Raw genomic sequence first — 15,511 nt, 5'->3', positions numbered from 1 at the left:
AGTACGAGCACGGATCGTCTATCGATGTGCCACGATCGAGACCAATGAAAAGTAAGTAAGTTAAGTACTTGCTTACTTGCTTTCGATCGAAGAGAGTAGTAGTCATCCAAGTAGGTAAGCTGTAAGCGGTGTGCTCTTAGAAAAGATCATCGTCATAGTCCGTGGGCTGCGTGTGAATCGACTTTATGTCTTTGACAAAGCCTACCCGAGAAGAAGAAGAAGAAGAAGAAGAAGAAGAAGAAGAAAAAGATAAAGAAGAAGCTCGCCTTCTCGACAAAAGCGATTCCGCATACGAATGCACAACGACGACTATCGAACTTACTTTCTTCTATTACTCGGGAGAAAAAAAATAATAAAAAAATAAACAAATAAAAGAAAAAGAAAAAGAGAAAAAAAAAATAGAAATAACATCCTCGTGCCTTTGTCTTTCAATGAGAGAAAATGAGATGAGAAGGAAAGAGAACTGAAATAACTTCTACGCGCTTTTTGTGCGTGTTCGTATCCACCCTTCTCTTTCTCTCTTTTCATATGTACAACGTGCGTGGGGACTCTCTTCGGCCACACCTTGAGCGGCATGCGATGCGCCGTTGCGGCTATGAGAGACTGGTCGACATGTAAATTCGTAGACGTAAAACTCAAAGCCGTGAAGCGACTGTAGAAAGAGAGAGAGAGAGAGAGAGAGAGAGAAAGACTAAAACGGAATGCATATAGTATATAACTAAGTATAAAAAGACTAAACACTAATTTCGTTTCTTCAAATGTCATTGTTTATTGCAAATTTCTCTATTTCCATCGAGTTTTACTCATTAACGAGATACAACGTTATTACTATAAATTTGCTGATTAGAGAGAAAGAGAAAGAGAGAGAAAGAGAGAGAGATAACCCTATTTTCAAAGATTAGATTTTTTTATTTTTTTACTTTTTCTCTCTTTCTCTCTCTCTCTCTCTCTCTCTCTCTCTCTCTCTCTCTCTTTTCTTTTTTTCTTCTTCTTCTTCTTCCTTCAAAAAAGTTTTTACTTTCTATATTCTTGCTCTTTCTTTTCTTCTTATTCCAATATCAACGATGATCACAGTCATTGTAACTTTCTAAGATAACTTAGACAAAGTCTAAGTTTCTGAACGTGATAGAGACAAAGAGAGATAAAGAGAAAGAAAGAGAAAGAGAGAAAGAAAGAAAGAGAAAAGAAAAGCCTTGAAAAGAAGAAAATTACAGCGTCGCGTCCAGCTAAACGTTGATTTGGAATGGCGCGAATCGTACATAGATGTCTAGTCGTCGCGGTTTACGTTCCTTCTTTTCTTCGTTTATACGTTATTCGTGAGGAAGGTGCGGTACCGCACGAACACGTCCACGTGCGTACGCGAGTGTTACTTCTTCTCTCTCTCTCCCTCTCTCTCTCTCTCTCTCTCTCTCCCTCTCTCGAAGAGTTACGTAATTCGGAGAGAAGAGCACGCGGCCCCGGAGAAGCGAGCGGTGACGACACCTCACGAAGAGAGGAGAGAGAGAGGAGAAGAGTAGAGAGATCCGGGAGTGTCCACTCTACGTCGATGTACTCTCTCTCTCTCTCTCTCTCTCTCTCTTTTCTTCTTAAGAAACGACCCAGCCCTCTCGCCAGGCCCTCGTGCCCAGCCCACGTTCCACGAAGAGACTTCAAACAACTATGAGAGAGAAGAAGAAATCTTCTTCTGCCTACAGGATAAAATCACGAGAGAGAGAGAGAGAGAGAGAGAGAGAGAGAGAGAATTCTGGTCCTCTCGATGAACAGTAGCTTCAGTCGATATTCCTTCTTCTTCTTCTTTTTTCTTTTCTTCTTTTTTTTTTAGAAAATATACGTGAAGTTAATAAGTATGTAAAATATACCACGCCTGTCTATATTTACCCACTTACATGGATCTCAATGGAAAATTAGAAATTAGAAATTTGACGTACAATGTAGGATTCGAGTTGACGATTTAAAAAAGAAAAAAAAAAAAAAAGAAAGAAATAAAAAAAGAAAAACGCACACGTTCCTCCTCGACGCTACCGATTGCTAAAGCCTATCGAAAGAATCGTAAAAGTAAACTGTAGGTGATTCCTATTTCTATGCGTCCCAGTTTCAACCTACATACCTAGCTATCATTAGATCGTGACAGTGATCGTTCCAAGTTTCTTTCGAGGATTTTCAAGATATTTGTATTTGAAGATAGAATAGGAAAGAGTTGTAAAAATCGATGATAGAAAAATACGACGTTTCAATCATTCGAAAATGTATAAAAAGAAAAAAAAAAGAGAGGGAAAAAGAAGAACAGAAAAAGACAGACGGAGAGAGAGAGAGAGAGAGAGAGAGAGAAAAAAGAAGAAGAAAAGTATAGTGAAGACAGTGAAGAGGCGTCAGTCTCATGATTTTACATAAGGAAATCGAAGCGAAGACTCGTTATTTCGACATTGACGCTCGGACTCTGGTGTCGATCCCCTTAAGTGACCAGATCTCGGCTCACTCGGCACGAACACACGTTCGGTCTATCCTTTGGCTTGGGATCCCACAGTCTGTCTAAACGGCTGCCTTTAACGGACACCCCCGTACCTGCAAAGACGTCTACGTCTCGACTAGCTACGACCACGTATACCGAGAGAAGAGAGAAGAAAATAAAAGAAACGAGAAGAAACGAGAAGAGAAGAGAAGAGATTCCATGGCTGCCAAAGGTAGGCGACGAGTTAGCTGCTAAGTATCACGAAGCCACGTTGGAATCCCGACTTGACTATCGGAAGCAATCGCAAAATCTCTCTGAGCAATAATTTAACCCTTTTCGTCTCATCCACCCTATTCTCTCTCTCTCTCTCTCTCTTTCTCTCTTTCATTTTTCTTCGGCACTACCTGTTCTTCTTCTTCTTCTTTCTCCTAAAGTTAAACGAAAGTGTCTAAGAAAGAAAACAAAGAAGGGAACTCAACATCGTGCGCATGCATAGACCATGCGCGATAGAGTAAAGAGAGATAGCGCTATTGTTTAGCCAGCCCGTAGCTCTAGAAGAAACTAACGTCCCGTTAGATTCGCGGTTGACAGAGATTTCTTCGTAACTCGTGAAAAGCGGTAAAAGCAAAAACGTTCCAACAACTAATGGATATTCCATCAAGCCTATCGTCTGTTTATCGTTTGTCCAACATTCTTTTTCTTTTCGAGATATTTAATTTAACGCGTTAATTTCACCATGATGAATTATCTCCAACAATTATTCGCGAGATATCGTTCTTTCTTAAGATCGTTTGATACGGCGACATTGCGTGATAAATCCGATCGATTTTATAGATTATTAAATATCGAAAATAAGATCGATCGTAGAAACAGTTCTCTAAAGAATCTTACCTAAGGTAAAATTTAGACGTCGAAAGACTTGCTTCGCGATCGCGAAACGAAATGCATTAAGCGGTTTTAACAAGAGAAGCGGTACAAGCTCTGCCGAGGTTTCCTACACACGAGCGTGGACGCTAGCAAGACGCGAGAAATATTGCTCTCGTGAACATCGTGGCCTGTACACGTCGCTCGCAGTTACTGGGTACCTCTCGCGGTAATATCGCATTGCGGAGGAGCTGAGAGAGAAAGAAAGCGAGAGAGAGAAAGAGAGAGAGAGAGAGAGAAAGAGAAGAACGAAGAAAAACGAAGAAGAACGAACGAACGAACGAACGAACGAACGAACGAACGAGCGAACGAACGAACGAAGAAGGAGAAAGAGGATGGTCGAGATTAGTTCCGATTGCCTCTGCGCTGGAGAATTATAGAAGGGTTGCGCTTGGTTCTCCTTCGCAGCTAGGCATCGATCCCGGCTACCGGCTTCTGCCCGTTAATGAGTCATGTTTAATTGGCGTGGGAAGCCCGCGGGTACGTCCACGTAACGGAATTGAACCGTACCTTGATGCGAGAGAACGTGCTTGCACGGGACGTTAAAGCCCTGTGTCCGTGGCTAGATGCCAGATGGCGTGTCCATAGCTTTGCGGTCCTTATCCTACCGGGTAGCCATTCTCAACATCCTTCTCTATTATTATTAATCCTTTGTATGATATACTTGCTCTTACCTGCCATTGCTGAATTCTTTTTCCTTTTTTTCTCTCCGTCCATCTTATTATTCTCCGACTTCCACCAATGATTAGTAATTTTACAATCTTATAATCGTACTTGATCCTGATATTAAAGAATATTGATCGATTTTTGCATAAGAGGATCGAGACGAATATGTAATTCGAATCGTTACAATCGGTGACAGCCCATGGAAATTGCAATTTCTTACGTTCAAGGAAGTAACAACTACTAGAGACGATGATGTTGAAACGACAGATGGTACGCGATGGTCGGCTGTCTTTGACAATGTATTACGGAGTTATATTACCAAGGAAACGTTCGCGCGAAATACGACAACGACCAAAAGCTCTAATCGTCCACCCAACGATCGGTGATAATTCACCATACAGAATTACGTCGACGGTTTTATTACCATCGCTAAAATCAAGCTGTCTAATTGCTATGGTATGTATGTATAACTATCTATAGAAAGAGAGAGAGAGAGAGAGAGATAACGTGTAAGCTGTCGAGTAAATCGTTAAATTGACCATGAATTTCCACTAACCATCATCGCGTCTCTCTTGCATATTCGAATCGTTCGAATTACGATTTATCGATCCTAATCTTCCTTATTTTATTAATTTTATCTCCCTATTATTATATCTCCCTATTATTATACGAGTGGTGCCGTGCGTCGAGGAAGAATGAATATATCAAAACAAAACGAAAAAAGAAAGAAAAAAAAATTATCAAACGGTAAGAATCAATGTCAAGATTTCACTTGAAATTGTATAAAAACTTGATACTACGAAGGATCGAATGGCAAAGAAGTTAGTAAAAAGTAAACCCTAGTAGATCGCGGCGAACGTAAAAGAGAATCAACGAAGGATCACGTATCTAAATCGACACCTCGATGCAATGTCGACGTTAATCGTCTTTCCGGCGACGACGTGCCGACACGCAGCGGTTCTTGCTAAGCGTGCTAATCCCCTATTAGTAGTAGCCCGATGTATGTACGTACGACGCGTCGAACTAACGTGTTCGACTTTACGATTTGGGTGCCATCACGTACTCGTGTGGAATCGAGCGAGTTTCCATTCGCGGTGGCCGATCGACTTTTACTCGTTTACTCCTTCCACCTCGAACGTTTCTCAAAGGTCCCTTCAGTCTTAAAATGATCGTAAACAAATTGAGACTGTGAATTTTACCAATAAAACTATATAACGTATCAAAGGAGAAATAAAAATTATAATTTTCAAGAGCCTTATTACAATGTTATAATAATTTTATCTTAATTTTATGTTCGAAATATAATATCTTTCATTTATATATATATGTGTGTGTGTGTGTGTGTGTGTGTGTGTGTGTGTGTATTAAAAACATTATACTTATTATATTGTAATAAACTCTTTAATTTTCTAATTATGCTGATAAATCAAATGATATTGCATCGAATAAATCGTTGAAAATAAATATAAAAATTTGTTTAAAGTCGCACTCGATGTAAGGGATAATAACCATGCAGTCTGAAGATATTTACAATGTAAATAAAAATAATATTATATAGTAAACGTTTGAAAAAAGATATGAAAAAAAAAAAAAAGATAAAAAGGCTAACCTCCCTAGACGTCGGTGCCCCCAGGACGCAGGGGCTGTCCGGGCGGCGGGGCGCACTAGCCCACCGCTTGCTCGAGAGCTCGCTCTCCTCCTGAAACAATAAACGTGACCTGTAATTAGACAAGACGAAGGTAAAGGTGATAGGCAGTGAGCTCTGATGAGAGCTATTATAGCAATCGTAATGGCCCTCCTTGGTAAGATGAAATTGCTCTTCTAAGAAAATTAGCGAGAACGAAGAAAGAACGACGAATCTTTGCGGGACAAACTTTTAACATTTAATATCGTCTGATTTCTATAAATACATTTACAAACGATTTAAAAGAAAGGGAGAAAAATAAAAAGAATTTTCAATTCATTTAATTAATAATTTAAAATGAAACGAACATTGAATGATCGATGAATGAAAAAAGATAATATATATTATAATCGCCAAGATAGCTAATAACATTATCGCTGGCTTAAAAATTTTCTAACGTTAAGATTATAAATAATAAAATTTTTTATTACAATGAGAAGAAAAGATATAAAGAATCGGTAAAAGAATTACTTTAGTCCGGTAAAACGTAGATAATTCTCTTTTGAGACCACAGGACACATTAATCCTCCTCTTTCTCTCTTTCTCTTTCGCCTTATTCCACGACAGTTACGTGTCAGTCGCTATTGCGAATGCATCAGGCGCACGCGAGTGCAGTTATTAAAACGTTAAAACAATTACGCTTTTCTAGCGTGACGAGCGAGAACACGCGCTCTCGACATACGGGAACGTTAAATGTCCGTTTCTACGGGAGTCTATGAGCTTCAGGGATGAAGCAACGAAAGAGAAAATGCAACGTGAGAGTAAAAGAAAAGAGAGAAAGAGGAGGAGGAGGAGAGAGAGAGAGAGAGAGAGAGAGAGAGAGAAATAAAAGAGAGTAATTGCATCGTTTCTTCTTATCGTCCTCGTCGTCAACGACGCAACGTGAAAGAAGAAGAAGAAGAAGAAGACGAAAAAGAAAAAGAAAGAAGATGAAAGAAAGAAGAAGAAAATGCAAGTATTATGATGACTATGGTGTGCTTTCGAGAAACGTTCCATGGACCACCCGTACGTCCGGTGATAATGAACCGATCACGAGGGAATTGAAAACCGTCCGTCCATTCGCGAATCGATAAATTATTTAAATGTTTACGCGGTAAAAGTCAAGGAAATGATAGAGAAAAGTAGAAGCACACTTTACGGCCTGTGTATTTCTCGCGCGTTTCTTTTTTCAAACTGTACGCGAGTGTCATCTCGGGAGAATTATTTCTTATTTATTCCTTTCTTTACGTACATTCATACATACATACGACGAGCGATATCCCTCGGGGGCTGACAACTTGTTTCGTTCAGAAGATAAGAGAACGATCTTGATGTTGCTAGAGAACGATGAGAGAGAAAGAGATAGATAGACGACAGACAGACAGACAGACAGACGGACAGACGGACAGACGGACAGACGGGCAGACAGAAAGATAGATAGAGAGAGAGAGAGAGAGAGGGAGAAAGAGAGATTATATAAAAGATTCACTCGCACGCTCCACGCGTCTTTCTTCTTTCTTTCTTTCGACCGATCGATACGCGAAACTTTAACGTGCCGACGACGTAATCGACATTTCCCTCGTTTTCTACGTTCCCAACGATGTATGACTCGTCTCAAGATATCGATCGATCTTCCGACGTTTTAAAAGCGTCATTTTTGCGAGCCTATCGTACGAGCTAGTACTACATGCTTTTTATTACGTTCCTATGTCTCGTATAGTAATAGAAAAGTTAAGTTCGATCTCGATTATTATTTTTGTATTCTATCTATATCGAAACTAGCTGTATAAATTACATCTATATATATATATATATATATATACACATACAGGTCTCGTGAATAATCTATATTTAAAAAAAATCTGTCACTTCGGTGACACACATAAATTCATAGGAAATGATCAGGCTATTGAACTGCAGAAAACAACTATCGTAAACATGTCCCGTTTGCGAGGTACTATGATGTATGTTAATGTCACATCTACGTACCCACATACACATGTAAGAAATTCTCGGTAGTTATTACCATTAAATCGGAAGAGAAATCGTGAAGATAGAAAAGAAAGAATTGAAAAACTAAAGACAGATTTACGCTTTATTGATTAACAATTTTATTTATTCGATAACGATCGTATTGCGATACGTCGAATTGAAAATTGAAGATTTACTAAATAGAAAATATTCTTGAAAATTTTTTTGTTAAAAATAAAAAAGAAAAAAAGAGAAGAGGGATATATACATATTCGTTTCTCCGTCTAATTGAGTTTGTTAATATCGTAGGTGTACTTAATAATCCATGAATATATAAATGATCTCAATGCTTCACTAACAAAGGGTGAAAATACGTAGAGAGTAATTCTTATTATTATTATTATTATTATTACATACATATTGCGTTATACATATTGCGTTTGACGATAATATTGCAACGCTCGTATTTTACTTTCTCTACGGGATTTCTCCTATTTTCCTGTAATATCGCAAGATTGCACGTTGAAAATTGATTCGGCTTCTTGAAAGACGACGAACTTCGGTTCTCTCGAATATGCCGAGATATTCGATAGCAAGCAAGGAAGCAAGTCGATATAGTACATATTCTATTTATATCATAGATGTGTATATATATATATATATATATGATCAATGAAATATAGGACTCGATTGCTATCCAGAAACATTCTTATTCTAGAAATATAAGTATTCTTATTCGAGAAATATAAGTTTGCATTGTCCAATAAAGATTTGTCTCTAGAAGAATAAACTTTTGAAAAGCATTAAACGAAAATTTCGATAGACATACATACGTACATACATATATACATACGTATATACATACAAAGTACAAGATTTCGTAGTTTCGTAAATCGTAAGAAAATTTTTTTTTCATTTAACATCGAGGAGATTAATTTTACAAATAGGGATTGGTTAATTCGATATAAAGACGAATTAAAGATATCGCTTAAATCCTTGCAATCTTACGCGTTAATTGTAAGCGTAAAAGAGGCAAATACGAGAAAAGAGATTTCTCTCTCTCCCTCTCGTATATATGTACATATATATCTTTTTCTCTCTTTCTTTTCCCCCTCACCCACCCCACCCTGACCCTCTCTCCCTACCCCCCCCCCCACCCACCGTTTCTTTCTCCTTCTTTCCCACGGCGGCGCAGCGAGAGGTCGTTAATGGATTAGGGCTCGAGAACTCGGTGCGTTCTGGTAAAAGCGATTTTCCATATAAGCGTCCACGGTAAGCGTGTAATCCTTCTGCGTGCGGTGAGTTACGCCAATCGGGTGGACCGTAAATTATAACTTTCGGTCATAAAAACAGGACTATGAAAGTGATTTGCAATGCGGTAGAGAGATATGTCCCCCCCTCCCCCCGCCGTTTGAGTTGGCCGAAGGTGGGGCAGATCTCAAATATAATGTGTGAAATGGCGCTTGTTCCTTCTTTATGCGGCTCTTATGCACTCTTATGCACCTCAATGCACCTCTCTGCACGTTCACGTTCACGTCCGCCACATCGTCTCTAATCGCGCACGTTTCAACTCTAAACGGCCGAAGGCAATAACCAACGAAACCAGTCGGCAAAAGCAGAGTACCATTACGTAAACACGACTGCATTAGCGAAATATTTATAATATTAATTATGCAATCGTCGTTAATTATGCGTTCATTAGTTGAATACTCGACAAAACGACCTAAATCCAATTACGTATCTCGAATCCTCTCTTACGTATACTATATACAACTAGAATAAACGTAATTATTACTTGCTCGCGCCTCCTGAGTATTAATTTCTTAAACGGTCTTTACATACACGAAAGCAGGTATCGTTTCAGCACGTTCAACTACCCAGAGAGAGAGAGAGAGAGAGAGAGAGAGAGAGAGAGAGAGAGAGAGATCCGATTAAACTCCACTCGTTTCTCCTATATACGATCTTATATATATACTTCGTTGGCCATCTAAAATTACTTACATTATTACACCAGACATTTCTATTAGATTATATAATCTCGCAAAATATATTTGCAAACTTATCGAATTTGTACGATTGCATCGAATCAAAATGAGAAATGCATATGCATGTACATAGATAGTTTAGATAGATAGAGCACTTAGATGGATCTATTAAAACTTTTTTGAGTTGAAGAAAAAAATTAAAAAAAAGAAAGGAAAGAGAAAAATGAACGAATAAGAAAAGAAAAAGAAAAGCAGAAGAAGAAGAAGAAGAAAGAAGTAGGAAAAAATTATGTCTCTCATTCGTTTCAACTCTTATTCGCTTCGCTCGAGTAATATAGGATTGAACACACACAAACATACATATATATATACATATAGGAAATAATCTTCGCAGATACGAAAAACATTACCTAATCTTCTTCATCTTCTTCTTTTTCTTCTTTTTCTAGGAGTATTTTTCTGCGTTCTTAGTACATCGTACAAAGAAAAAAGGAAAAATATATAATAAACGAAAAGAATAAACGAAAGAAAAAAAAAAAGAAAAGAAAGAAAATATCATGTAGAGCAGAGTAATAAGCTTTATACTAACCGATCGTAATATCGTAAAAGAAAAACGTAATGTATGTATAAAGGGATAGTACGGAGTACGATAGTAAGGTCATTCGATGAAGGAAAACAATGGCCTATTTTGATTTACGAACGATATTAAACGTAGTAAGCCACGTATGCGTTTAGATCTACATATTATACCAATATTCTCGATATTTACTGTACGATCGTAACAGTCGAGGGGTATTCGTAACGTGTTCCAAGAATCGATACTTGCTTCCGTAAATCCTTTAGTTCGTCGACATTGTATTCTAACCCAATGATACGACGAATATCATCGGCGTAGAGTTTTTTCACGATCGGAGGATTGTCCGATAACTAAGTGTAACGAGTAAATGTAAAAGGAAAAAGTTTCTTCTACATAAATCAGAAATGCAATGCGGGTAAAGCAATAAGTCAGCTTTTTAATGATGACACGTATCATTTTACTGATAATATACGTAAAACGAGAAAAGAGAGCGAGAGAGAGAGAGAGAGAGAGAGAGAGAGAGAGAAAGATTAAAGAGACTCTAAGAAAGGATCGAAAATGTGAATGCAATGCGATGCAATGCAGAAGCAGTTAGTTCAATCGTTTCGTACGGTTATAATCGAACGACTTTGGTAATTACATTCGTTAAAATAACTCGACTTGCCCGTTGCACCGGGCCCTCTTCTCTACGACCATTTTTTGTTAAACTTTTCTCTCGTCCCAACGAGGCTTCTCTGGCGTTAAGGGTGCCCTTATTCGTCCCGAAACTGCAGCTTAACCGAACGGACAAGACTAACGAGAATTATTCAATTAGGGTAGAAGCCTAATTGAAACGAAGAAGAAGATTGCGTTGAGACCGGTTAAACATACACGTCAAACTGTCCTCCACTCTTTGGACAGGGTCTTAAACTCTTGTGAAAGCTGTCATCGCTCTTCTTCCCCTCTTTTTCTCTTTATCTCTCTCTCTCTCTCTCTCTGTCTGTCTCTTTCTCCGTGTATCTTCAATGCATCGAGGGTGAGCTGATGTTTTTTCACGTGATGAATCCGTTTCGAGGAATTGCTAACGAAAAAAAAGAAAGAAAGAAAGAAAGAAAACTTTTTTGTGTAATAAAAATTATTATTCCAAATGATCGTACGAACGAAATAACATAAGTTCTAATCCTTTCGTATTCTTTATTTTCCATAAACGAAACTCGTTCGTCCTTTACTTTCGTCCGAGCGGTGAAAGTTCGTACCTCGTCTTCTGCCACGAGAGATTATGTGCATGCCAGAAGAAAGAGATAGATAGATACATAGATGGATAGATGGATAGATAAATAAAAAGAAACGAGAGAGAGAGAGAGAGAGAGAGAGAGAGAGAAAAGTCAAGAAAGAACGAACGACTAGAGTCGCCCTACGTGTCTACGGACGGTTACGTATGCATATGAGCCGTGCATACGAGAGTAATCGCGTAAATCATGCAACTCGAAAACGTGGCACGTGTTGTCGGCTCTTCGATGTATATTATTACACTTCGTGATACCAAGGCATCACGCCGAGAAACTTCGTTCTCCTTGTTCGTTCTCTCAGCATTTTTAGAAAGAGTTAGAGAAATGTGGTCCGAATAAATGCGGAAAGAAGACGGTGAGTCTCATCCCATCAACGTACTAAATACGTAAGGCAGAGACTTGCACTTTGATCCTTCATGCGGTTCATTCGTACTAGAACTGATAAACGTGCCTCCATGGACTGCCGATAAAACGATACTTTCTCCGGAAGTCTATCCTCCTCTCTCTTTTTCTCTTTCTCTTTTTCACTGTCTCTCATTTTATCTCTATCTCTATCTCTATCTCTATCTCTCTGTTGCTTTTAAAGACTCGACTCTTGTATCTCGACGTAATAAACGAATATTGAAATATTGAACGTAAAGTAATATTTTTTCATCGTTAAAAATCATCTTACATTTCTCATTTTATTATCGATGATACAGGTAATATAGAGTGTGAACGTTGTACTTCCCCTAACGTCGCGTATATATTTCTTATCTATTATATAATATATCCAGATTGGAATACTCGTAATGATTTTATATAGCTGGTTTATAATATTTATTGCTGATCGTTTTCTAACCTTTTCTCTCTCTCTCTCTCTCTCTCTCTCTCTTCTCTCTCTTTCTATCTGCATTTGTATCTTTTTCTCGCACTCTCAAATGGCAAACCGTCGGAGTTTACTTTCCATCGGTTACGTGAATTGCTTTAACGCGCCATTGTGTTTTTCGTTCGTTTAATTAATTGCATGAAATCATCGTCACATTACCTCCTTGATCTTTGACATAGAAAACTGACCGATTCAATGAAAATCAATCGCGTTTAATGGATTAACCTACCGTTTAATCAAAAATATTAATCGATTGAATATATAATATGCGATGAAGAAAAACGAAAACAATAAAACAAAGAAAAAGATATTAACGACGTATCTTATTTTTTTCTTTTCGAACTGAAACAAAAATACAGATAATTTCAATTCTCATCGTCTTCGTATTTCTGTACCTCGTGGTCCTTCATTATGTTAATAATCGTTCTTTCTCGATGATGACGTTTCGAAGAAAAATGAAAATAAAAACAAAAAAAAAAGATAAAAACAGAAAACAAATATCTCCAAATGTACATACGTACATACATATACTAAAAATGCGGCATCGATTTTGAAATAAAATACAGGCATTGTATAATAATTAGCTTCGAGAAAAATTCTTATGCTTCGTCACATTTCGAAAAGTAATACTTGCTTTACATGCCACAACCTCAGGACCACCCAAGAAATAATACGAAAGAAACGTTAAGATTCCTCTGTATATATGTACGTAAGTACGCAACACGCGAGGAGACTGAAATACGGGATGTTTACAGCGTGAAATTAGTCAAGCACGCAAATGTAAACAAACCTTGTTCCTACACTTTGGTTCGTCTTTATTAAACTATATGTATATATAAACCTATATATGTATATACGAAGATAGCATATATCGTAATTATTCAAGAAAAAGACATAAATGTTCAAGGCGAATAATATTATTCGATCGATTCGAAATAAATTGAAATAAATCGAAACAAAAATTGTCTATCATATATTTATTTTTTTTTTCTTCTTTTGTTTCAAAGTAAATGCGAATGTTGCGTAAAAAGGAGATACTATTCGAATAAAACGAACAATACAAGCACATTTTTTTCTCTTTTTTTTTTTTGTAGTACAGGTGAATGTGCGTCGACGAGGAGGAGAAGCTTCAAGATGAGAGAAAGAGAGACAGAGAGAAAGAGAGAGATGAATTCGAATCGCATTGTTCGCAGAGAAGAGAGAATATTACAGGCTTCGAGCGAGCTAGCTCATGGTACTCGAATGTTTTACTACCTAAGTAAATGGTAGAGTTTCCACAATAGTACGCCGACGCACGAAACAAAGCACACCCACAATATAGCTAGAACCAAAATGGGAGGAGAAAAAAGGAAGGAATGAGAAGAGAAGAAAGATAGAGAACGGAATATCATCCTTTCGTCTTGGCGCCACGAAGCTATGAAGAGAACTCTTACAGGCAGGTGTATGCACGTATTATATATATATATGCTCAAATTTTTTTCTTTTCTTTTTTCTTTTATTCTATTTTTTTTCTTTTTTTTTTTTTTTTTTTTTTTTAATGGAAACACCCAAATAACTTCAAAAAGATAGAACATCGTGAAGTGAAAGTTTAGAAAAACCTAAGTCGTTTGGTTTTTTGAAAGCAAATATAACATAATTTATTTACTTCTAATTCTGATTTTTGATTTATTTCAAAGTTATATCAATGAAAAGGGAAAGACAAAAAAAAATGGGACAGCAACGAATAGAGTCGAATGGAATCAAATAAGATCGTATAAAATCTAATAGGATCAAAATCTTGGATCTATTCGATCTTATTCGATCTCATTCAATTTTGTTCGTTTCTATTCGATTCTTTTCGATCCTTTGCGATCCTTTATTATCTTGTCGTCTCCTGTCTTATCTTAGGTGGGCCGGGCTTTTTATTATGGTGTGGGTGTGTCGGTCTGTCTATCTTGTGGTGGAGAGGGCAGGAGCGTGTCTAAATGAGAATTGGACCTTGAACAGGTACAAGATTTAGGGAGGAATCGAAAGCTTTTTGAAAGGATTACAAAAAATACACAAAAAAGAACGTATTAAAAGTTCGAACAAATATTTAATAAAAGATGATAATGATGTTATAAGAACAACGGTCCACTTCAAATGACACATCATCAATCGTAAATCATATTGTTATTATATTGAACACAGAACCAAATTCTATCAGGCTTATGTTTATACAACGACATACGTACATATGATTCTACGAATGACTAGGGCGACAAGGATGAAAAATTCTTGTTCGCACGTAGCTCAGATTATTTCTTATTTATCATATAGATGTTATGACGTGAATCAATGATTATTATAGTGAATATAGTGCTGAAACATTGATGCGTTTATTTGATTTAATCGATGAAAATAACGATGGTTTATCAAGTTTTGTTTAATTTAAGTTATATATATATAATACGTGTGTATGTATGTATGTATATGTGAATCCGTATGCGGATGCTTCGAGCTTCGTTCAATCTACAAATGCATTGCGAGCCAGAGAGACAACAATGCCTTTCTCTTCTTGGTTCTCGCGCATCGAAAGGAGGAAGTCAAAGAGCGAACGAAACTATTCATCGCTCGTAAAAAGCTCGACGCTTCCTTCTCTCCTCCCCTTATTCCTTCTCTTTCTCCTTATCCCCTCTTATATTTTTTATTACTTCCTTACAGAAAAATGAATAATTTATTTCGCACGTCGATCATCGTATCTTCATCGTTGAGAAAAGACACTAATGTCCTCTTTCATTTCTTTACTCTTTCATATCTCTCTTTCTCTCTCTCTGTTTTTTTCTCTTTCTCTCTCTCTCTCTCTCTCTCTCTCTCTGCCTTTTCTTTCAATACGGTTCTCGATCGATGAAATTACAATTCCGAACGTGAGAACCATAAGATTGGCCGTGTAAAGAGACAATCATCCGGCCGTCCACTTTTTACCAGGACCAGAATCGTCGTTTCTCCAATGTATAAATAAAATTGTTGAAAGTCCCACCGAATCTAGAAGGAGAGATTGCCGAATTCGATTTACGAGGGAAAGCAATCGCTTCCGCAAACGTAACATATCGAATATCGAATATCGTGATAATTAAAAAAAAGAAAAAAGAAAAAAGAAAAGAAAAAAAATAGAAAGAAAA

General features: G+C 37.4%; 1 protein-coding gene across 5 annotated transcripts in view; it reads right to left on the bottom strand.

Moving 5' to 3' along the window:
- LOC118442358 (uncharacterized) overlaps nucleotides 1-15,511 on the bottom strand; it is a 249,162-nt gene that overhangs the window by 154,174 nt on the left and 79,477 nt on the right. For 3 of the 5 annotated variants that reach the window (XM_085661918.1, XM_035867867.2, XM_035867864.2), the window contains one exon: nucleotides 5,649-5,738. The exons of 1 other annotated variant lie outside the window; for it this stretch is intronic. In XM_085661918.1, the coding sequence (XP_085518044.1) occupies nucleotides 5,649-5,738 (90 nt within the window). Of the gene's footprint in view, nucleotides 1-5,648; nucleotides 5,739-6,954; nucleotides 6,976-15,511 lie in introns of those variants that run through there. One more of the 5 variants, XM_035867868.2, reaches the window with a different exon arrangement.

The sequence above is a fragment of the Vespa mandarinia genome, chromosome 16, assembly GCF_050613455.1.
Source record: "Vespa mandarinia isolate Hongniang chromosome 16, ASM5061345v1, whole genome shotgun sequence".
Lineage (NCBI taxonomy): Eukaryota > Metazoa > Arthropoda > Insecta > Hymenoptera > Vespidae > Vespa > Vespa mandarinia.
The sequence above is the reverse complement of the archived record's forward strand: the minus strand, read 5'-3'. Positions and strand labels throughout refer to the sequence as shown.